Below are 25,603 nucleotides of genomic sequence, written 5' to 3' on the forward strand. Positions count from 1 at the left end.
GTGGCTGTAACTTAAAAAGGAATCATTGGAAATTTTGGGGAAGTACGCTTATTCGCTTTCTTGCCGAGACTTAGTTTAGAAGATCTTCATGTCTGTATAGTTAATATATAGCTAGAGCCAGCAGAGGGTTAGCTGAGCTTAGCATGATGACAGAAAATGTGGAAACACTTAGGTAACTGCCCGAAGGTAACAAAATCTGCCAATCAGCACATTTTAAAGCTTACGATGTAAAAAGCACATTTGTTTGATTCATGCAAAACCTTAAGTGTAAAACCAAGTGGCAACCTCTGGGGCTGAAAAATGAAGCCAATGTGGAACTGCAGTTCATCGACTGGGCACTTGAGGCTTGTTAAAGAGAGCCATGTTAAAGAGGTGGTATAATGCTTTTTGCCTTTTTCCCCTCTCCTTTATTGAGTTATATACTTTTTTTTGTGCATGCAATAGGTTTGCAAAGTGAAAAAGCCCAAAGTCCAGCCCAAAGGGAGTTCCCATCTCCCACAGAAAACTCTGCTCTGAACTGCCTGAAAACAGCTCGTTTGTAGTCCAGCCATTTCCCTTTCATCCTTGTGACGTCAAAGGGATGAAAGTTAAATGCGGCTCATATAACGCTCACCAAGCAGCTACTCTGACACGCCCTCAAAAACACCGGTGGAAAAACACTGAGCTGCAGCACACACCTCTCCTCTCCCTTCCAAACACTAGCTACCCTCCAGGCAGTCAGTGGACATAAAGTTGTTACTGTGATGTAGAGACAGAGCACAGTTATAACTTTATGGATGTGAAACTCAGGCAGCTTCGTCAGAGCAAGGAGGAGGCCTTCAGAAGTGGGAACAGAGTCCTGTACAACCAGGCCAGGAATACTCTGACTAAGGAAATCAAAGCTGCAAAGAGGAGCTACGCCGAAACGCGAAATAACAGCTTTGCAGCAAACGACCCTGCATCAGTGTGGAGAGGCCTGTGGACGCTCACTAACTACAGGAGACCTTACCCCAACACTGCTGGTACTCAACAACTGGCAGACGAGCTGAATGGCTTTTATTGTAGGTTTGAAAAGCCCACAGTCACACCTCTCCCACACTCCAACACCATTCAAACAGTCACCTTCCCCCTCTGACACACTGAAGCTGTGTGAAGTTCCCTCCTGCCTCAAATGCTCCGCAAATCATCCCGGTCCCCAAAAACCCTCCATCTCTGGACTAAATGACTACAGGCCTGTCGCCCTTACATCTGTAGTCACGAAGTCCTTTGAAAGACTGGTGTTTGGCCACCTGAAGGACATTACACGCCCCTTGTTGGACCCCCTGCAGTTTGCCTACAGGGCTAAAGTGCAATTTATACTTCTGCGTCAAAGCGTTAGCGGAAAGTCTACAATGTTGCAGAATGACGGGGACACCGACACACAAGTATAAATGCATGGATACGTGTGTAGCCTACGGCATAGCTTGCTAATCAAGCTTAACAGGTCAGTGGATGATGCAGTCAACTTTGGACAACATTACATCCTGCAACACCTCGACGCTCCAGGGACATACGCAAGGATCCTGTTTATGGACTTCAGCTCGGCTTTCAACACCATCATCCCGGACATCCTCAGCACCAAACTCATCCAGCTCACTGTGCCAGCCTCCACCTGTCAGTGGATCACAGACTTCCTGACTGACAGGAGTCAGCAGGTGAGGCTGGGGAACATCACATCCAGCACCTGGACTATCAGCACTTGCGCTGCCCAGGGGTGTGTGCTCTCCCCACTGCTCTTCTCCCTCTACACCAATGACTGCACCTCAGGAGACCCATCTGTCAACCTCCTGAAGTTTACAGTCATCGGCCTCATCCAGGACGGTGATCCAGGACGGTGATGAGTCGCCCTAGAGACGGGAAGTTAATCAGCTTGCTCTCTGGTGCAGTCAGAACAACCTGAGCTTAACACGCTCAAAACTGTGGAGATGACCCTGGACTTCAGGAGGAGCCCCCCCACTCTGCCCCCCATCACCATACTCAACAGCCCTCTGTCTGCTGTGGAATCCTTCAGGTTTCTGGGATCCACTATATCCCAGGACCTGAAGTGGGAGCCCAACACTGACACCATCATCAACAAGGCCCAGCAGAGGATGTACTTCCTGTGCCAGCTCAGGAAGCTCAATCTGCCTAAGGAGCTGCTGATCCAGTTCTACACAGCGATCATCCAGTCTGTCCTCTGCACGTCTATCACTGTCTAGTTTGCATCTGCCACAAAAAAAGGACAGGGACAGACAACAACGGAGAGTCAGGACTGCACAAAAGATTATTGGTGCCAACCTGCCCTCCATATAGGACTTACATTTCAGGAAACGGGCAGCAAACATCACTGCAGATCCATCTCACCCCGGACACAACCTGTTCCAACTTCTCCCCTCTGGTAGGCGCTACAGAGCACTGTACGCCAAAACCAACAGACTTAGGAACAGTTTCTTCACACAAGCCATCACTCTGATGAACAGCTGATTTCTGACTCAGAGTGTCAGGAACAATTCCTGTGCAATAACCCAGTAACTCTAATCAGCCACCTGTTTACTGGCTAACACTTGTTTATTTATTCACCATTCTCTATTTCAGTGCTGTTCATACGGTCATACAATATTGTCATATTGTAGATACTGTATACCAATCCACCTACCTCAAGTCATTACTCCTGCACAAAATACTTATACTTTATTTATTCCCGCATCCTTTGCACTATGCTTCATTGCACTGTGTATATGTGTACATGTATGCATGTATGTGTACCTGTATATTACATCCACCTCCAACATGTACATACTCTTGCATCCTTTGCACTCTGCTCACTGCACTATTTGTCAATATCTCTATATTGTTTTTGTTCATGGAGTGTAGATTTGTGTTGTCTACACTGAAGTCTGTGTCTGAGTTTATTTTTATTATTGTGATATTGTATTTTTGTATGAGTAAGCACATCGGGAGCAATGAACAATCCTGAGTCAAATTCCTTGTATGTGTACACATACCTGGCAATAAAGCTGATTCTGATACATTTGTTACAGATTACTAACTCTTGCTCCAGTCTATGTTGCCAAGCTGGTCGGCAACATGTACAGCTGAAACAAAGCTGTGTTTGCTTCTCACTGACCCGCCCTTCTCTGCTTCTGATTGGCTAGTAGTCCTTAACTAGGAACTGCGCATGTGCAACTCCCAACAAAGATCATTTAGAGACAAGATGCATCACTCCATAGCTGAAACGAAGCTTTCAACACAGGGTGAAAGAGGAGCTGCAGCAATGTGCAATATGACAAAAAATATGGTGTTTTTTGAAAATTAAACCATTTAAACGTGTTCTGATACAACCTCTAAATTAGCATAATACCACCTCTTTAAAGTTGGTCACTGTTGGAACAGTGCAAAGACTAACAAAGATAGTAACAGCTGTTTCTGGTTTAACAAAAAGGTTCATCTCTAAAGGGATCCTTTCCATAGCTTTGATGAGTTTTATTTTGCTTCTGTCCAGTTTGAAGTATGTTTTCCGATGATCTGCGAGGTACAGTTACTGTTTTTGTCAATGGAATCTGGTGGGCCGTAGCGCCCATTTGTTTTGGTCTGAGATAATGGTTCTCTAGTGCGACATTTAGTGGCAGTGAATGTTGCAGCTCCTCAGCATCAACTTTTACACGAACAGACTGTTAGTCACCTAATGTGTAATAGTAAGTAACGGTAACAAAGTATAGAAACATGAAAATTGGCTTTGGGAGTGACATACAGACAAAGACAAACATAAATAAAACACAAATAGACACACAGTACATGCAACAGGCAGACTCTCCTGGGACTAGGGCGTAGACACGTTCTGTGTCCTCCAGGTGAAGTAGTACTCCAATTACACAATTCTTTTTGTTTTGATTTTGACACATCTATTATTGTAGTAGTCCATATACAAAATTATTTCAGCTTTTATCAAATGAGACAAAAAAAATAAATAAATACAAATTTTCCGGGCATGGAGAAATGTTCCTTTCCAATACACGTCTGTTGAACGGCTGCAGGAAAATAGCTATGTTCCCTTGTGACATGTGAACAAATCGAACTAAAGAATCAGTCTATTTTAATGTAAAGCTCATCTACAAAGCCTGCCTCAATCCCAGCCACTGCTTCTTAGTGCTGGGAGAAAAGGAAACTCGTACCTCTCAGTAAAAATCCACCGTTTGAAAGGAGTCATTTCACTCATTAATATTCATAAGAAACCGTGAAACAAACTTCTCTTGTCAATCTTTGATAAAGCATACTTTGAACAAGAATCTGTTTTTGTGGAGACTAAATAAAATGAAAGAAATGATGCATCTTCAGCATGTTATAATAAGTCTCGATAGGACACATCACAGTCAATCTATGTTCAGAGCTACAGACAAGACATTCACTCTTATATCTTTGGGAGAAAAACAAAGTTCAGCACAAGTTCAACAAAAGCAGCATCACAACAGCTAGAATATGCTCTGTGACCAAGTAGAATGTCTTTGTAATCTGAATGATGTGCAGTTGAAATGTTAACTTGCTAACCTCCACTCGTGTCATGTTGTGCCAGTTTACTGCGTTAAGTGACAACAGGGGACTGACATTTACCATCTCTCTGTTTCTCTTGTGAAATCAAGCGTTTCCATCTATCAGGGAACTCTTAAGACAGGGAGAGAGGACAACACGTGCAAAGACTATAGAAACTGGACTGAGGCAGGCCTTGAGTGCATGAATTGAAGCAGAACCCATTGCTAAGGTAAACAGTGATCCAAATCTCTATGCGAACTCTCATTTGACACACAAGAAGCCTGGTATAAGCTACAGATTGCAGAATCGCCTAGAAAAGGGAGAAGGCACACTGTTCAGAATCAACTCTTCCAGCTGTTCTTGGAGACAATTTAGAAAAGCATCAGTACTGAATGTAGCTCAGAGTCCCGTTCAGTACTGATGTTTTTTTAAGACCAAATATAATACAAAATATATGTGTTTTGGACAAATCATGTGGAAACGTTTAAGCTGACACGTGACAAGAAAATGGGAAACTCTGGGGTAGCTTTTAACATGGTACATCAGACAGTTGTTGAAAAAGGACAACTACCAATTTAGACCTCCATTAATCTAACAGTAGTGCCACTATTTTTCACAGCCTTTTCAGCGTAACAGTGATGAGCTAAAGGTCAGAATTTAGACCTCAGTCTCACTGTGACAATTTATATTTGAAGCACTAAGAGTTGTCTGGCAATAGACATTATTTATTGCTTGACTACACGATATATTGATCCTGAATCAAATTAATTGAAGTTAATTTCAATAGACTGAACATGTAATGGGCTAAGCTGCACTATTACAAAGACGAAGAGAGAATGACTATTTCCTAACCTTTTAATTTATTTTCTATTCAAAGACACTACATGTCTTCTAACAGTATTCCAGGCTAGTGTACAAAAGTATTTTTGGTTCAGCTCATTGTTAAATATCAGAATAAGGTAGATTTACAACTAGAAGATTCAGAAGAATGGTTCCTTCACGGAACAAAACAAGTGAATTATTGATTTTTGACGAGGACTTTACGCAAGTACTTGGATTTACCTGATTCTTTTTTTTACCAAGATCAGAACAGCTCTTTTTAATAGTTAAGCTCTCAAAATTTTGCTAAAGAGTTAGACTAATTCCTTTTTCTAAAAACATTGTTAATACTGAAATTAAAACTTTTTTTTTTTTTAAGTCTAAGTCATTTAATTATTGGCCTGATGTGCTCTACATGTACAGTACATAAAATTAATTCATATTCTCAAGTGGTTATTCTCAACTATGGAGTGAATGATTTGTGTGTCTGTAGCTGCTGCTGTAATTCCTCATTGTAGTTCCTCATTACTAGTTGATGATAGATACGCCTTTAGTTAATCATCAACAACAAGCAATCATCAACAAACATCAACATGCTATGAATAAGCTCCCTGAAGCCACTTGGATTTTGATCCACACAAAGTCACGCTGACAAGAAACTGACGTCAATGCGTTGCAATAACTCTTCACATTCAGAATCAGACCCGAGGAGATACTGTGTCTGTACCCGACTGTTAGTGAGTAATAGGTGGCTGCATGTTCATGCGAAAATGCAGACTCCTCTAAAGTGTTAAAAATATTACAGATGTTTAACTTGATTTAGAGAGAGTTAATAACAGGAAAAGGAACACATGCAGGCACATGCATGGACACACAGACAGGCATTTTCTCCGACACAAGGTACCTTGTCCTTCAGGAGTCTCTCCGAGAGGATTGACTTCGACTTGAGTGGCGTCGACTTTCAGAAACAGATCATAGAGCTTCTTAATCTGATCTGCTGCCTGCAAGGTCCACACAGGACAGTAATTACTTGACGGTTCGGGTTCTGAGCAGCCGGCCCCGCCAAGGCCACTCAGCCTCCCACACAGGCAACATAAAACATGGCATATCACCTTCAACTTCACGCAGTCAGAGTTTGTTTTGCATGCGTGTGTGTGTCTCTGAGCCAAAAGGGAAAGTGTTTTTCACTTTTTACAAAAGGTGTGATGAGCAGCAAATTATATTACAGTATAGAGGGCATTTCAGAACATCCCACCTGGCAGTAGTATCCATAGGCTTATTTTTTTTTCTTATTGCTGTTTTCATACATGATTGATATTTACAAGCAGTGTGTGGACAAAAGATGAATAAAGCCAGTGAATTACAGTAAAATGCCTTAAAAACACCTAAATCATCACTGTCAAAATCCCCATTTTAAAAAGATCTCAACTGATATCTCTATTGCTGCAGCTGTAATTAGTAATGAAGACAGCTCGACATAGCATTGAAAGACTTCAATGCACAGTTCCAGACACAGTCCGACATTTTTACTTTTATTTTTCCTGTCTCACACTCTCAAACACACACACACACACACAATCAATATAGGCATGCACACACACTTGCCTTCTACACAAAAGGTGCCGACATCCCATAGCTCATTTTAGATAGAAAAGGTATTTTAGAAGATCTGAAATTATCTCTGAATTAAACAGTCTGACAGCTGACACACGGCAACCACTGGAAAGCATACTGACAATGCAGACATTTAACCAATCACTTTCGAGTTCTCTCTTTGCCCGTTTAAAATCAATGCCTATTCAGTATCCTGTAAAAAAAAGTATCACATACAATGGGATATAAATCAAAGCTCAAAGATCTTTGACTCTCAGTTTGCTTCTCAGAAGCAGATTCATTTGGCTGATTTCTACGTATTCCATGTGTTAGGATTCTGAGCTAATCTGATTTCTCATGCCATGGCGCCCGTGGAAAAGAAAACAAATTAGTGATCTAATGCCAAGAGACAAATGGCTTTGAAATTAACCCCACATCTAAGCACACATACCCACTTTGAATGTGAACTTGGTGTTTCTGTACTATTCTTTCTTGGCTTCATGTAACTACCTAGTGCTGCCTGAACAAGATATGTGAAACTTGTTTCACTGTCCTCAAAATTACAGGTTGCCCACATTGAGATGTGTTTTGTTTCCTGCTGCATGATTAACTCACAAAATCAAATGTATGTTCTATCAAATAATGGTCCCATTAGTGATGTCAGCTCCCCCAGCCTGGCACAGCACTGTGCGTCACCAGATATGACAATAGGCCACCTGGCAAGTGAATCCAGCATAATGACACTTCGCAACTTGCCTCTGGAAAACTATTAATAGTCAGAGTTGGGTCTGTTTGTGAATGAGGATACATCTGTCCCTGTATATGTGTACGTGTGCATTGTAGATCTTTCTGCGCCTCCTTTGCGTTCTGACTTTAAAGCCTTCAGTGTGTCCATTACCTGTCTCTGCAGCGCTTCTTTGAAACCCAAATTAGCTGCCATGCGAAGTGCCTGGTCGTCTCGCACACCTTCAAATATATCTATGACTTCCTATGAGATGTGCAGTGAAAGTGAAAGAGAGAGGGAGGGAAACAAATGGAGAAAGGGAGTGAGAGAGAACAAGAGGCTCAAAAGCTAGGCTATAATTTGACACAAAGCGGATGTTCATATTAAACTGCTGACATCATAATTAAGTAGTGGCAAGCTGCCAGACATGGAGAAAAGGGACTGAAATGATGGATTTATAATCAACAGGCCCTCGTATCTTTGACTTTCAGAAAGAGAGAAGCTCTCTTATAATGCACAGTGGTGAAGTATAAAACAGCGGCTGTCGTTTGCTAGTATGAACTAATTCTGTATAAACTAGGTCTGGACCATATAGATTTTAATGAGATGTGTGAAGGGTGTACTGCGCTACTGTGTTTTAGATAGCAACAACACAGCTGCATCACATGTACAATGTGATATCTTCGGTGGAAATAATGAATGACATAAATCTCAGTGGGATCTTTACAATCTGCTCCAACATCTGTAGACTATAGCAAAAGAAAGACACAACAATAGAAAACACAGGCAAACTCCATCTGTAACGCTTAAATTGTGCATCTGTTAACAATGACAATGCCAAGTGAATACAGTGGATGAGGTTCTGTAAATGAAATCTAATTAATAGCGGTCTAATTAAAGGCTGTGTGTTTCTGTGTATTCGTTCATTTTAAGCTTCAGTGTATTGCTCTATGTGTGCGTCGTGTTCAGCTGCTGCAGTGCGCATGCAGACAAGACAAATTTCCAACTCGAGCAAACTTTCGCAGGTTCTAATTGCCTTCTCGCGTTGTGTGTTTACACTTGCAGCGAATGTACTCACGTGAGGAAAGCGTCGCGAGGATTAAATTCGTATTTGGTCTGAAGGCCATAAGACCCACTGGGCAATCCAGTCCTGGCATGATTTGAAGACGAACGTAACCTTTGTCAATTTCTATGAAGGTCTTGGCTATAATGACTTATGCATAGATTTATAACACGATATAATGCTTCCATTATAGATACATTATAACAAGACATTATAACAATTATTATAATCTAGGGCTGACCCATAATAGTCGAAGATTCGATGCTTCGCAGCGAAACAAGGATCATGCCATTTTGGCAATATGGGGTGCTCAAAGTCTGATTTTACGTAGAACAAACCGTTAATATACAGCCTATAACAATACACATTTCAACGTTTAATGCTGTAAATAAACATGTAAAAAGAATAAAACTTTGAATAAATGTTTTTGTGACGTGCATGCAGTTGTCGGCAGCACGGCATGCTAAAAACTGTAAAATGTTCAAAATTCATACAGATTTTCCATAAAGTGAAAAAACATAAATAAAAGGTTTTTTCCTGGCAAAATGTGTGTCACTTCAAATACGTGTAATAAATTCTTCGAATTAGTTCATGTGGTACTATGTCCACCTGTAATATATTATACAGATCAATCAATTGCTGCATTGCATTTGAGGCAGATACATTTCATTTACATCTTCTTCTTCTCCTTTGATATTGTAGTGATGGGTATAAACCACAAATCATATACCTTAAAGATGAGTTCTGGGGTGCTGGCGGCTACCTCCTCAATATCCATACCTCCCTGGGGGCTTCCTACCATGACAGGACCATTACAGGAGCGGTCCATCAGAATGGCAAAGTATGTCTCCCTGCTAATGTCCAGGGCCTCAGCAACCATCACCTAAGCATGGCACAGCACAAGAAAGAGGGGTGGTTGGAAGAATGCAGCTACAACACCAACTTCACTTCATTATCACATAAAGGGTTCCCACTGTAGCTCTAATACAAATCCCATTTAATTTATCTGTACTTCCCCTAGTATTTGGCAAACCTTACATTTTTAAATTACTGTGCATTTTTAAAAAGGTCCACAGCGGTCAATACTAGATTGAGCGCAGTGGAACACAGACAAATAAGCAGGGTCCATAGATTGTCAGAATCTTTGAAGCATAGGTCTGAAAACATGTCTGTGAATGAGAGAAAGGGAGGCTAATAAGAGAGTAACTTAAAGTTTGGCAGATAAGCAGAAAGAGGAAGCAAGCAAGAGCCTCGTGGAAAAGAAAAAAAAAACAAAAAAACACACTCACAGGAAACTATCAGTTGTGTGGTGGTTAATGAGCAGCAGGTTTTCTTGATGGGGTGTTTGAACATGTGCAGCCCTTGTGTTCTGCTTCCACCCTATCGCCCAGCAAATGAGGATGGATAGCCTTCTCTACCTACCATGTTAACAGACAGCGCTCCTGTCTCCTTGTCCAAATGTTGTTTTCTCCAGTCACTCCAACATTCTCTTAAGTTTCCTGTCGTTTGACTTGTAGCCTGATTCTTCACTCAGACTAAACATATTCTATTCCCACTGTCTTGTTCTTCCCTTTTCCTCTCAAACCCCATAACTGTTTTTGTCTCCTACAGTCTTCTTCCACAACCATCTTTTACAACCCCTGTCTCATCTTCATTTACCTTCTCTACCATCCTTCTATCAGTCTCTATCCATGACAGCAAATCCATGTAAATGCTGAATTGCTGCACCTTTTCCTGTGGTGTTCTTTGCTCTGTGGTGCAGTATGGGTTGAGGACTGACATGAGCTTCATTGGCAGGTTGACAGCTAAGCTCTGGCTGTCATCTGACAGACCGGGTTGTGACTACACTGTTGCTGTACTTGATCCTTCAGGTCAGTCAACGGCTGCTCTTGCCAGGTCTGATTTCAGTGCTTCAAGTAAAACAGGGGCTGTGTCTGAAATCATCAGTTAGGCTATTCACTACTCCCTGCTCACTATTTAGGGAATTCAATGTAGAGGACTATATAGTGAGTAGGGATGAAACGACTACCGGTTTAATGGCAAACCATGGTAATATTCCCGACGGTTATTATTACCGTACACATGTTAATTACCATGAGAACCGGGTACAGTTAACCGCGTTATTATAATCTCACGGCAAACACTGTCCGGCGTCTCCCAGAAGCAGGCGCGCATGCGCAGAATGCAACGTGGGTTTGTTTGGGTCAATGACAACACGGCAGAAGACAACGCTGCGGAGATGTTTCAGTCACTCTTAAGTCCGGTCGTATTTAAGTTTTTATGAGAGTGCTGAGGGAAACTTGATTGAAGAAAATAACCTTATAGTGAACGCAGGGTGAGTTAACTTCTAGCTTTGGTTTGTCTGTCTGACTTGCTAACAGCTTGTAAACTGAAGCCTCTCTTGTAAAAACGCTACACATTGCTCTGTTGCTGTGTGCGTCAGCAGAATCTATTCGTCCACTGCACGTGATAACACGTTACGCAGTTTAGGCAACCAACCAGCATATGTAGAAACGCTACAGACTGCTCTGTATTTATGTCACTGTCTTCTAAAGACTTATTTGTTTTCATGTAATTGTCCACGGGGTTGTTGTATTACCTATATAATATAAAATCTTGATAATGCACACTTTGATTTTCATATGTTTACAAAAGGTATTTGCTGTTATTTTATTTTATATACAAACAAAATGGCAATTGTATTTGTAGTTTTCAATATAAAACTTGTTGAAATGGTTACAGTGTGTGTATCAGTACATTTTAATATTTTTTGGCACATTTTTACAATACCGTGATAATACTGATAACCGTGATAATACTGATAACCGTGATAATTTCGGTCACTATAATCGTGATGTGAAATTTTCATACTGTTGCATCCCTAATAGTGAGCTCATCTGCAACATGAAAAGATCAGCTGGTAGACCATTCATAATAAATACTGGCATGCATTTTTGTGATAATTACATGATATTATACTGAGCGTATATTCCCAAAGTACAATGTACTTTGCAGCCGCTTGGAGCTGTTGTGCTGGCTCTGGGAGCGTCAGGTTAGCTTTGCAGCAGTAACTGTAGCGACAGTTTGCTCACCCACAGCTTAACTAACACTAGTTAGATTGTATCGCTGTTCGCTCTGTATCATGATTTCATTTGTCATGGTGTTGGATTTTTCCAGAATCGCTTACTCCACCTTTGAAATGACATTCAGGCAGATATGTTGGTCTTTAGTGACTGAGGAGGGAAAATCCCCCTCACGTAAATTTCTTAAAGTGGAGGCAATGTCAGACTGAAGACGGAAATGGCAAAGTCTGTCTGATATCAGGCCCTTGGACCCTGCTTAAAGTATGTTGTTTGGAAAGCAAGAAGGTTCTCCCAGAGAGCCGGACAATACTGGGCATGTATGACCTACAAGCTACCCCAGACAGAAGTGCGGAAAGTAGCCATGGCCTTGTCGTCAACAAGATGCTCCTGGACAGGGGCTTGCATTAGGTCACATCTGCCTGAAAGGGCTGCACCACCCAGACAGAACCGACAGAAGGTTTATACAATTCAACTTCAGGGATATTAATCTGTCCAGTTAGGAAGCATAAGCAATTGTGAATGAATGCCACTTGTTTTGGTGCAAATGACAACAGGTGCACTGAAGAGACAACTGCAAGGCAACTCCCAAAAGGGGAATGGTTTTTGGTGGCAACAGACAATTGCTCTCTACTTATCCTACCTGAATGATTGATCTTTAGTTTTTGTGTTTTGCTAGTGTCCTGGTCATAAGGCGGTACCTGCAGCCCATTTAGGTTGCACAGGCAGTTCAGCTCCTCCTTGCAACATGTCGTGGCAAAAAGGTTTGCTGTGTCTCCCACAGCACAGTCTCAAGAGCATGGAGGAGATATATGAGGAGAGCTAGACGGGCCTCAACCCAGCAGCAGTATCTGTTCATTTGTGCAAAGAGGAACACTGCCAGAGCCCCACAACATGACCTATTTCAAACAAACTATTTCTTTATATTGAGCAGTGTATAAAAGGTTTATGTAAGGCACACTGAGAAACTTTTTAAACTAAATGGTGATCAAATGTCAAATATTATTAAGCATGTAGTTTTTGGCAAAACATTTTGAGTGTTGCAGATTTTTGAAAGGAGTTTGGTCCGGCATTGTTTTGTGCTATTCCAGGCCATTTAAACTGGGTAAAAGCCAAATGTTTTGGGCTTTCGCATTTCTTTTTATTCATAGCCATATTAAAAGATATTCAATAAAAACTTTAAAGCAGACAGAACCATTTAAGAACGCTGCAGAGAAAAGTTGCAGTGGTGTCAACTCCACAGTCTCAGCCGTCCGGTGGCGTTGCTGTCTCTCAGCCTGTCAGGTGGTAGGTTCTGGTTAGTGTTAGTGTGTGTTCAGATGCTAGACGCTAAGTTGCTTTCACTGAGAGTATGACAGCAGAATATCCTTCTTCTAAATTTGTAACCACTGCAATAACATGGTATTCACAGTGTATCCTCTGGAGAAATGAATGCCTTCAACAGGAGGAGAAAATGAGAAGCCTATGTAGTTTTAACTTGACGGCACTGCCAATGGCAATTACTGTAGAGAACAATGGCAAGCTGGGTAGCTAGCAGTGATTTGTGCCATAATGGTGTAATACACGTTCACAATTTATTACATGGCTAAGAAACTGGTAAAACAAACTTCAAGATATCATCTAAAGGTAACCCAAAAATTACCTACATTTGTACTTCAGGTTGCAATTTTCGAACTGCTCTCTCCTTCCATCAATCTCCCATTTTTCTCTCAGCACAATGCACGGTGGTAAACAGTGCTTGGTTATAGAACATCAGTTATACACTACTTTTCACAATGCACCGTGGGATACTCTAAACAGGGAGTCCACTAAACAGGATATGTTAATTCTCACTATACATTCGGACAGCAGTACAAAATGACAGACTCACTATTAGTGGACTATCTAGTGAGTAGTGGGTGACACAGCCAGGATGCTCTTGGCAAGACAATTAGATGGCCAACTGGAGGTCACATCTCCTCTCGCTGACATCTAACAGTTTTGTTCTGTTTTTTTTGTTGTTTGTTTGCCCTTTCCTCTGCCTCTCAGACATGGAGTTCATTCTGAACTTGTGAACGTCTTGGTCCGTAGGTGCTTTTTTTTTTATATAAATGACATCTGTGACACTCATTTGATTCCATCTAAATTCTGCAGTAGGGGTAGGAGCAGGACTTGGGTGGAATGGGGGCTAGCAGAGGTAAACAGAAATGGGTAGAGACAGAGAGCAGGCCTCACACACAAGCCACAGCCGAAGGTTGCATCATCTGGAAATCTCTGTTTTGAGAAGGTACTGCATGCAGCATGCAAGAAGAGAAAATGATCTCTGCTTGTTAGTGGCACATAGAAACAGTTGTTTACCAAACACTATAAATTCACAGAGGGCCCGGTTCAATTTATGCAATGAGCCATAACACCAGCTAGTGCAGCGCAAACCCACGGTAAACAACAGTGGACAGCTACTATTTAAACGTATCAAAAAACCAAACACAAGAGCCAAACTGTCCTCACAGTCATTAAATTTTACAGAACTGCATTACTGGACTCAAAATGCCATGAAATGAGGTCAGAAGAAAAGGAGAAAAAGCAAAGTATATCTTTCTTGTCTTCAGTCGGCAAAGGGGCTCACCGTTTTCACTTTCACTCCATCTTTCGGTGTCTGTTTGGTAGTCAGGTTGAAACCCAGCATCTTATTAGCCAGTTCACCAACCACGGCAGGGCTGAAGGACAGAGGTTACAGGTCAAACAGTATCCTGTTTCAATCAACAGTCTTAATTTTTTTTAAAACAGATCACTGAGAAGCACACAGTTACAAAATGAAAGATGAGAAAAGAAGGTAAACTTAATAGTAATAATATGAATAAGTATTTGTTTCTCTGCAAAGGTTTCTTCAGCTGAAGAGAGATATGCCTCAGCACTTTCTGGGCATTAACACTAGAACCACCAGGGATTTGTGTGTGATTGTGATTATTTCTGCTAAACATTGCTCAAGCACACTGTGTGTCGGCACCATGGCTGCCATGGCTGCCATGGCAACCAGAACGTTTTATTATGTTTGCATTGTGCCTTCACCATGCAGGTCACTCTCCTCGCTCTTCTGAATTTGTGAAGGGCACGTCCACAAGCAGTGGCTCTCTTGATGCAATATATTCACCGCTGTTGTAGATGTTCGGGTTAAAAGCAGCATACAATTTAGAAGAAATTATTGACCATTGCAGTGTTTTATAGACATAATAATAATAATAATAATAATAATGTACAATAAGAATTTAAGGTGTTCCTCCAGCTTGTTTGTTTTGGACTTTCACAATTACACATACAAAAATTTAAAGGGGCTATATGTAGTTTTTTTAATGACATGAATCACTTTTTTATTGGCTATTTGTGAACGGTGTAAGTGTTGTTGCATAAATACTTGTGTTTTCATGATGCACAGTTCATAATTGCTGTTATAATTTCATGTAACAAATATAACTTAATTTAATGTAAAGATAAAATGTAATACATGTTTAAGAACTAAAGGGTAAAATAAGCTGCTAAATAATATGTGGTTAACAGTGTATTTATCTCATTCTGTATATTTACGTTTGTCCCAGAACTAATGTTTTCTGTCTGTGTTACCGCTACAACGGTTTAAGTCGACACTCACTGCCTTGAATTCCGGCGGAGCAGATAGCTCCGATGCTTTGTTAAACTGCATCAAAGTTAAAAATGTGTTGTTTGAAGTTAATGCAGACGATCAAATGGACTTTCATGAGACTTTAAAGAACTTAGTAACCTCTTTTCACAACAAGAGTTCTCACAGCGTATAAGGCATATACGACGTTCAAGGCGTACATGGTGTGAAGTTGGATGTACCAAAGAGACCCGATGTGCCCACAGCAATAAACGCCCGTTGCAAAGAACTGACCTGTGTCTGTGTTGCTACAAACGGGTTGTAACACATAAAAATGAACCGTTCGCCGCCTTCCTCAGTTTTAGTAATGTACAAAGCAAGTGTGGAGCAGTTTGTTCCTGAAACCAATAGTGATGCATGGCAGGGGCAGCCAGCTAGATTAGCATGGATCCGATGTGGTTGGCTTTGTAACGTTCAATTTAGATTTATTTTCGTTACTGATGTCGCAGTAACTTAAGTGACTCACATAATATACAATAATGCAACATACAACACAACAGCAGAAGATCCATTCAGTGCAGTAGCGTTACTTACTGCTTTCTAACTGTTATACTAAAGTGTGGCGTCAATCTCATTTATAATATTCAGTCTAGCTCACTAACCGATATCATTCAATAAATTTACCTATGCTCACATTTCTGAGCATCTGGTGAAAGATACACAAATAGTTATTGGAAACCCAGTCGGTGAGCTAACACAGACGTATCATGTCGGCAAAATGCAGTCAATGTAAAGTTGTCATGCAACAAGCACGAGGCCACTGAAAACGCGATAACCGCAAAATTTAAATACTACGCTATTGGTGAAGCCTACCGCAGAGGATGGCAAGTGATGTAGCTAATGTGGCTAGCAGGCTCAGCGATGTTGGACTAACACTGTAATCCTGAGGTGTCAGCCGAGAGAAACTGAACTGTAAGCTTCATTTGAAGCTCACTAACTAACGAGCATAGTGTGTCAGATGGCTGCAGCTGTTTTTCATGTTGCTTTCTGTGGAAATGTAGTTATAACGTTACTACAGCGCAGTGGTTAGTTGTGGACAGCCATTCTGCTCCACACCGATGTGTGTTGGTGTATATGTGTGTGTGTGTGTGTGCCTTGCTACGGTATGTAAATTGACTTGACAGACATGCCCCGAAGGTAACAATATACGTAGCTACGTGTGAAAAACGCAGTCAAACTAAAAAATGAGTTTGCTTGGCAATGTTGTTGACTAGCACCCAGCAGCTAGCTTTCTCAGACCATAAAGCTGCTGTTAGCGGCTCACTGTGCAGTGAGGTGACAGACACAGACACTCTTACTCTGCTATATGGCACCATATTAATACATTGATGAAAAATGTCATAATACTGCATACCGCGCTGTTGAGCCCCAACATATTACTGCGGGAGAAATTACTTCACTGCGACAGCACTACTACATGGCTCCTTTAAATGTCCAAATGAAAACAGGCCTATTTATTGAAAAGAAACAATTCTAATCTATTCCAAAATTCAAAGTAGATTAGTACATAGTACATTAGGACAAAAATTATACTGACTGCAGTCTATATATATACTATATACTCCCCGCAGGTCAAAAAACACACGAGTGAGCCACACTCTCTCTTGACAGGACACACTTGTGTCAGAGGGAATGGCTACTTTATACTAGGTCTATTTCATAAATGTTTATCTAAGCTACGATTGATAATATTGGGCCTATTGGCCTTACGTTTTATATCTTTCATTATAATTGCAAGTCATATGTAGGGCTACAGGCAGTTTGAAAAAAAATAGATCATGTAACTAAAAGTTAGAAAGCTATATAGCCTATATTATATTGGCAAATGAAAATTAATGCAGATGTGACATTTATGCATGCTTACCTTCTGCAAGTGCATCGCTGTCATATGATGAACCATCAGAACAAATCGCTCAGTCCTGAAACCCTCCCTACCATCAGACTCCCCCACTTGCATTGAGTAAGTCTAATGCCTGTTTTGTAATAGACAAAAGGTGCTGCCAGTAGCTACATCAGATACTTTTAGGAAAAGTCAAAGACTTGAGGACTTGAATATTTTATTGAAACAAAGTTACATACAATCGTGGGTAAATTTTACCCGTTGGTGTTTCTAGCGTTAATGAAACTTATTCTGACAACACAGCTTTTGGAGACACTGTGGTACATCTACACATCACTGTGAATGAACCTCTACTTTTTCTCTCTGTTTAAAAGCAGCCCGCATGCTGCTACTGTAAGCCTGCTCTGGTTTTGTTCAGTGAATAGAAATGAAGCAAGGGGTCGTACTCATCCTTTGATAGATGAGAGGAAGGTGAACTGTGCACTTATGTCACTGTCTGGGGATGATGAACTTCAGCATATCTCACTTTGAAAAAGTTTCCGGCCATTCCGAACCGTGAAATAGGGTGACGATGATACATGTCCGGGACAACTGTCATAAATCATGTTTTTGCCTTTAAGGCGGCAGTAAGTGGTAGGTACCTTTACTAAAAAGATAGCACTGGTTTAGTACATGAAAACGTGGTGGTGGGATACAGTATCTGAGCATAGAAAAGCTCTTTGCACAAAAGCACCAGATTTCAGTGTGAGCCTTCAGTGGAGGAATACACCCGTCACACTTTGTAATTCTAACCTAGAACAAAACATACCTGAGCAGCAGCAAGAAACCTAACAGAGGAAAACTCAGTATGGGGTGCACAACACTTCGGCTGACCTTAAAAAATATATTTTCAACATTTAATTGAGGGTAGTTGCTCAAAAATGAAACACCAGAAGAAAGAAAAAATGTTTATTTGTAGCAAACGTAATCCTGAAAGTTTCAGTCCCTAGGGAGTATCTTCAGAGAGCTCTTTGAGCCCGTTCACTCTAAAAGCTGCTGCCGTAGAAGAAATAATATGAATCTTATCTCGTACAGTACCTCACAGTGTTAACTGCACAGGGGGGCATACTTACTCCTTTGTTAAGTGCACTCCACCTTTAAGGCCACTGTCAAACACACCCTTGCCTCTGCCACCGGCCAGAATCTGAGCTTTAAGCACGATCTCCTTGGCATCTGAAAGACAGAGAGATGGATTGAGAGAGAGACTAAAGGAGGGAGGGAAAGATCGAGAAAGAGAGGCAGAACACCTAAGGCTCAGCACCTTAAATGCCCCCTTGAGTCTGCTACTTATCTGTCTTTCTGATTGAAGGAAGGAGCCAAAGAGGAAAAGAGAGGGGTAAGTGTGATATGTGAAAAGATTTTGGGATTATGCTGGTAAAGAAAGAAAGTTTACACTCTAGAGCAGCACTCATCCACGTATACAGGAATGTACATATTGAAATGGACGTAATTGCACATAATGCACAAATTTCATGGTATCAAGGCATTTAATTCAAAACCATAAATATGAACCTCATGGTGGTGCTAGCTAAAAAGTCATGGGATCAACAAAGTCATCAGGATATTTGGTCTGGGAACCATGACTGTCTGTACTATATTTTATAAAAGTCGCTGGCCAGAGATGCAGCACCAGCTAGTGGCAGGTGGCTGCGTGGCAAGTTAGACGCAACTGTTAAATGGCTTTGTACATATTTGTACATGTAACAAAATAAATAATAAAATATTAATAATTAGTTCAACAAACCAGTGTTTCTGATGTCAACTAAGCAAGGGTAGCAAGGTTTAATAGACTTGTTGGTTAGTGTAGCATACCACCCAAACACAATATCCACTTGAACTATTTCATTGGTTTGTTTCTTTATGACTGGCAACTTGTTACAATCTCAGTGCAAGAAGGGAAATAAGCAACTGCACAACTGCTGACAACTTTCACATGACCTTGCCCCAATTATACAGTATAACCACGCTGCATCCCCCTTGCTATCACTGCCACCTTGCAAGAACTCACACATCAGGAGGAGGCCCCTCAGCTGTCTATTCAGCATCCTGCCCACAATCTCCACTTGATGAAAGATGGTCTCTGGCTAGGTTATTATTATCTAGGTGGGAGAGTTCAGCCATTGACAGGTGGCTGCCATCAGGGTGGGAAGTGGGTGGTAGGGAGAGTGGAAGGGGATGATCCACCGTGCAATGGCTAGAAAGACACCTTGACCTTGAATGCTGGAGACAAGCTCCTCCCCCTTGACTGTGACAAAAAAGCTCTACTAGCAGTGTGGAGAATGTCTAGACAAGAGCTGCTGAGCCGAGCGAGCCTTAAAACTCTGGCTGTGCTCACTGCTGCTGTAGCAAGAAAAGGACCCTGAGAAAATAGCCTCTGACAGGATGGCAGGGATTAAACTAACACTGCATTAGTGAGGCCTGTTCTCGGTGGCGACTCAAAGGCTGAGAGGGGAGAAAGAGAAGGGAGAGAGAGAGAGAATGACAGAGTAAAGGTGTGCTCATATGCAAAGGGCTTTGAGAGGAGTCATAAATGAATAAATATGTTAATAAAAAAAACGCTACTGCACAAAATTAAAAAGAGTTCAAAGCAAGATGAAATAGGGTGTCCTGCGGGCATGTGCAGCAGAGAGGGACGGCAAAGAGGAAATTACTTTTGCTTTAAAGAAGAAAAAAAAAATAGGAACAAGTAGAAGAACAAAGATGTAACCCAATAGGGAGATTGCATTGTTTGAGGTGTGGAGAAAGGTAAGAGTATTGACACATTGATGAGGACCTTAAAAAAGCAAGATATGGTGTGAAAGTATATTAAATATATTAACAGGAATGTAATGTGCCAGGGAAGGTAATGGAGTGAGAATGAGGCAGGTGTTCATTCCTGCTGCACTAGTAATTGATAGCAAACCTGCTTATTATGCGGCGCACAACAAGATATTGTAGCAATATCAGCAATTACGAATGGGCACTGAAAGAGCAATATGCTGATAACAAGAAGAAACTTTATGAAAGAAGAAACAAAACGAGACGAACCGAAGGTACAATGTGATAAAATGCATTCACACTGCATCTCAAAGACTGTATGATAAAAAAAAAGTCCACCATTCTCACAGAAAAAACAACCAAATTATCTGGTTAAAATTGAAACACCGCTCTCTGCTGAAATACATGGAGAGGATAATGATGTCCTCAAAGATCACAGTGAACACAGTGCATGGTAAAGAGCAGGGCGACCATTATCTGGTAGAATGACAGACATGAGATGGCCTCTAACACTCAGACAAAGATTTTTCCCTAATGAGTGCAGAACGGAGTGGGAGTGGACAGAAAAGGAGTAGTAGTATGTAAAATCTGAGACAAGTGATGCTTTTATGTTCGACCCAGACCAAGGAGAATGACGGGCATATGTGTGAAGTTAATCAGTAAAGACACCAACGAGCGCTGTTGGAGAGTCAGAGCTTAAGGTGTTCATACAAAAAATGCAACGGGATGGGTGGGGGTGGAGGGCGTGGTTGCATAATCAGTTCCATGCTTGTATTTGTATTGGAGAAATATTTTCATCTCCATTTATTTTCGATATCTTGGGGACACAGGGGAGGAGATTAACATCGCACAACATCTCCAATCACATCACACGCAATCTCAGTAATGTGGTCATCATCCTCAGGCCTTACTCATTTCCCAGTAATGAGTGCAAATCAACTCCCAGTCTGCCAGTGACAGCAGTTGGCAAAGAGGATGTACTTCTACAAGCAGTGTCTCATTCACCCCCTTTCTCTCTGTGCACTTTTTAAAGGCCTGCCCCCCCCTCTTCCATGTAGCCCACGGGTGGCCAGCAGAAGAGTTAGCTTTGGTCTGATATTTAATTAAGCCTTCGAGGCTGTGCCACAAGGGGGTTTGCTGGCTGCTAAAGGACAGATGCAGGCTCTACGCCAATCCACAGAGAGTAAGATGTGGCTACCATCTGCATGGAGAGAGAAAAAGATCAGGGCGCCCCTCCCCAGCATGCACGTGTGCTGTAATGAAAGTAATGTGGCAGCTAAACGGAAGAGACTAATCAAACTCTTGGGAGAGAGGAGAAAACAAACACAGGCGCACACCGCCACAATGAAACACCAGAGAGAGACTGAGCCTTCCTATGGATAAATGCCATTAACGACAGAGGAAAGAAAAATTAAAACAAAGAAGAAAGACCTCTCAACTGTTAGCATCTGTGCTCATCATGACAGTACACCTCCTGTTTGTGATGCAGAAGAGTACTGATTGCTGCCAAACAGGTTGAAATAAAGATCTTCAAGTTAGTCTTGAAGACCATTAAAACAAATGATGTAACCGTAATTATTTTTTCCCCAGTATTTTTGGATTTAGTTCCAAGCAGCTGAAATATAATAATTCTGGGGTATTCCAGTATTATAAGTAGAAAGAACAACAATCTGTGCTTCCATTCCCTTCCATCTAGTGGCACATGGCGTGTCTTTAAATAACTTCAATTATGTTGTCAATTGCATACTGATAAGCTACAGAAAGCTTTTGGAGCACTCAGTTCGCCACAGGGCTCTGTGTCACATGTATGCTAACTGATATTGAGAACAATGAACTCATAGCCTACTATATAGCAAAGTACCATAGGCAAGGCAGGATATTAATAACTTAAAACAGACCAAATATTCAATAAGCTTTACTAATTGCATACCCAGAAAACTGAATATGTGCATTCAGTTTTCACTTGCATGTGTATAAAAAGGTCAAGTTAGGCCAGCACTTATTTCTGTAGAATTTTCAGTGTAATAGCCTCGCCAACACATTATGTTTTAATTACACTTTGGCACAGGCAGGCAAGTTAAATGGAGCGGGTCATTGTTTCAAGTTTAGACTCCTCGTGTGATGATGTTTAACCACAGCAGTAATGCTGGTATTATCTAGGACAAGTTCAGCATTCCATAAACTTTTACCATTTTCAATCCTGCCAGATTACGAAAAAGGTCAGACAAAAAAATGGCACTCCATTCATGCGGCGATGGCAGGTGAACCGAAAAGGAAATGTATGAAAATAAAACCTTCAGTTTTTTTCCCCAACTTGACATATGATGGCCTTGGAATTCTTAGAGCTAAATATGTTTTCCTGTTCAGTTGGGTTTTAAAAGTCAACAAACATTGATAAATCCCAACCACGCTTTGCAAAGTCTTCTCGCTACTGGCGCATCTGTAAGACGAAATGTTGGGAATTGTATAACAAGGGACAAACAAACCGATTTAGACACAAAAAGTCAAAGACGACAACAATTTGACCTCTTTGTTCACTACAACTAAATCCATCATTACCATCTCCCCGTCTTGTCTGGTTAAGCCCACCGTCCCTGTGTCCATCTCTGCCTCTAATGATGCCATCTCAGTGCTACTCAGCGGAGGAGAAAATCAGTGTCCCGGTCCGACAGTGGCACCTCTGTGTGACACCTCCTCCAGTCACTGCTTGCATGACTGCCGAGTCCTCATTAGAGGACAAGTCCACCTGGCTTTCAGACATAGAGAGCACTTCTAATGACATCCTGAGATGGCCCTGGTCTCCTCTCAGTGACAGAGAGGTGCAGTTCAAACCCTTGGCTGAGAGTTTTTCATTGCCATACAACCAGAGGGGTGACGGTAATGATAATGGTGTTGTGGAACGATGGGTGCTAAATGACCACGGGGATGTCTGTAGGGGGAAATCATTTGTTTGAGAACGAAGCCTCTGCAAAGACATTTACTTGTATCAAGCCACATCAGGAGACAGTTAACTAGAAAAATAGCCTACTACCTCTGGGTTGCAGACAACAGAGTGTTCCAGAAAATCTCCATAAAAATATTTTAAATAAGTGAGCAAGAGTCTACACAAACACAAGCTGCTCACTTCTCATTATTGACTGAATATTTTACATCAGTTCAGCATGAACAATAGCAGAAAACACTATTCTAAAAGTTAGCAGCATCTGGTGCTGCTGCTGTTGATGATGCACTGGTGGGCAAGAGGTCTACTTGCAATACCATTTCTACTATTTGAGTAATGAAGTGTGCCTAATGGTTGGAGGTCCCAAACAAAGCACAATATCTCCACTTCCTAATGCTGAAATTAACTTAACTCTTAACGCCAACATGACTAGGTAGCCTTCATTTATGCAAAGTACCCTGACAACAAATAATACATGTTCACTTCTACTGGCACGGTAGTATCATCCTAATACGATATGGGACGTGTGAGAAATAATTCCACGTCTCACCCGCAACATGAATAGGTTAGGGTGCGAAATGAGGAGGTGGAAACACTAAGCTGCTTACAGAAATCAGCTCTTTGAGAGACAGGCCGCTTTACCCTGCAAAGCCTATTTACAGCTGTTAAGACAATTTCAGATGCATAGCTTTTTCTTACCAAACGAGAGACCTAAGAGCCAGCTAATGTATGGGATGACACCAGGTCCTTGGAGAGGCCAGCGTAATGTGTGTCTGTGTCTGAGCTTTGGTATTGTCTATGTGCTTCAGTGCGTTTGAGCAGACTTTCAGAATTTCTGTGCATGCAAGTGTGAGCAGTTATCATACAGCCTACACCGTGTTTCTGAATGAAGCTGGTGCAGCGTCTGTTAGTGGGCCGCTGTGCCCGTGTTGATAACCTTGTGTTTCAAACCAGCTCCTCCGCATCTTCTCTCGTGATCGGGTGTGTGTCATGTTGGCAGGTAGTGGAGACAGGACAGAAACCGCAGACTAACATCTGTCTTCCTGTTTGACAAGCCAGCCCTCTGAAGGGACGAGAGCTGTTCTGTCCATCAGCAGCAGCCCTGCAGGGAGTGGGGTGGCGAGGGAGAGATACCTGCAGTGCACTCCAGCTAACTCCCTGCACTCAATTATTTCCCCTACAATGTGATCAAAGTGGCAAATAAGGACACTGAGGTACTGCAGTAGTACTACGATTATTTTACAGGAGGGAGGGGGATAAATTGAGGGGTGTTAGGAACTACAGACAAAGGAATTGACACAGTGGATAAGAGAGAACAACTACAGACTGAAGTAAACGGAGAATGAAACAGAAAAAGTGGACAAATCGGCAAGAGCATAAAAGAGATAAGAGATGAGAGGGACTAAAACAAAAGAGACAGGAAAGGTCAGGATGTGTGGGTAAAATGCAGAAGAAAGAGCAATGTTGTTTTGACTTGACATTACCAGATAATAGCTATGTAAATGGACCTCAACCCATTTATGTATTAGTTATTAACATAATACTTGTTTCACACCCTGGCCACGTAAACAGCAGCAGCATGGTTAATGGTTGTAAATTTGTCAAGTTATTTTCTTTTGTTAGTGTGCACAGACCAGATCAGTCTCATAGTATACATAAGTAGTTTAATACCCACATTTTCCACACAAATGAACAAGAAACAGCACTGTGAATTGAAACAATCTGTTATTCCATAATTATGTAACTCTGTTCTTTTCCAAACTGCACATTTGCAGAGTACAGTCAACACAAGGCTGAGTACTGTGTGGTCAAACACAAGATGACCAAATGTCAGTAGTGTTAAAAATAAGTCATCTCAGGGAAAGTGGAAGTCAAAGGCTCGAGACACGAACCAATCAAATCCAAACACAAGCCTCTTTCACATGGAGGCTTGTGTGTTGAGAAACAAAATGTTACAATGTGACAGTATAAAACTGACAGCATCAGAGCATAGTGAAGTAAATGTGCAAAGGCACACCAAACACACATTTAATGACACATTTTAATGTGCAGGGCATCAGTTCAAGTTTGTTGATGTGTGCCTGTAAAGGTTTACCATTTAAACCCACACATATAAACACACAGTGCCAACGCAACTCATATTTTCCAGAGTCGATGCCAGTCACTGCTCATCTTGACCCCTCAGCTAGTACATTGGTACTGGTACTCATACTGCTGTATCTTTACTTCAGTGAGAGCACATCTTCTGTGATGTTAGCGCTGTCACAGTGGATGGAGAGAATCATACTGTTGAACTATAACATTCTGACCTCCATGACCCCTGGTCCTGGCATGATTAAGATAATATTAAATAAGAAATTGGCTGGCAAGCCATTGCTTGGGAGATGGTTCTTCAGCAGAGTAATCAAGTAAAACTAAAAACTCCTGAATCCATAGCAGGACTCAAAATTCACATAAATGTATACTATGAATGAAGCTCCATTTGCCGTACTTGTCTGTTGCTGATTGCCAGCAAGTGTTTTCTTGTAAGTACACTTCTTCTAAATTGCAACCACCAAACACTTTCTCATC

The 25,603-nt window shown here is 41.4% G+C and overlaps 1 protein-coding gene across 1 annotated transcript in view; it reads right to left on the reverse strand.

The window, feature by feature from the left end:
* suclg2 (succinate-CoA ligase GDP-forming subunit beta) overlaps positions 1-25,603 on the reverse strand; it is a 118,784-nt gene that overhangs the window by 52,319 nt on the left and 40,862 nt on the right. The window contains exons 3-7 of the mRNA XM_038695973.1: positions 18,408-18,507; positions 14,409-14,499; positions 9,454-9,606; positions 7,835-7,924; positions 6,248-6,344 (exon numbers count right to left, since the gene is read on the reverse strand). Of these exons, the coding sequence (XP_038551901.1) occupies positions 6,248-6,344; positions 7,835-7,924; positions 9,454-9,606; positions 14,409-14,499; positions 18,408-18,507 (531 nt within the window). The remainder of the gene's footprint in view (positions 1-6,247; positions 6,345-7,834; positions 7,925-9,453; positions 9,607-14,408; positions 14,500-18,407; positions 18,508-25,603) is intronic.

The sequence above is a fragment of the Micropterus salmoides genome, unplaced genomic scaffold, assembly GCF_014851395.1.
Source record: "Micropterus salmoides isolate LMB-PRFRI ecotype aquatic unplaced genomic scaffold, ASM1485139v1 Ms_hic_scaffold_4, whole genome shotgun sequence".
NCBI classification, from domain to species: domain Eukaryota; kingdom Metazoa; phylum Chordata; class Actinopteri; order Centrarchiformes; family Centrarchidae; genus Micropterus; species Micropterus salmoides.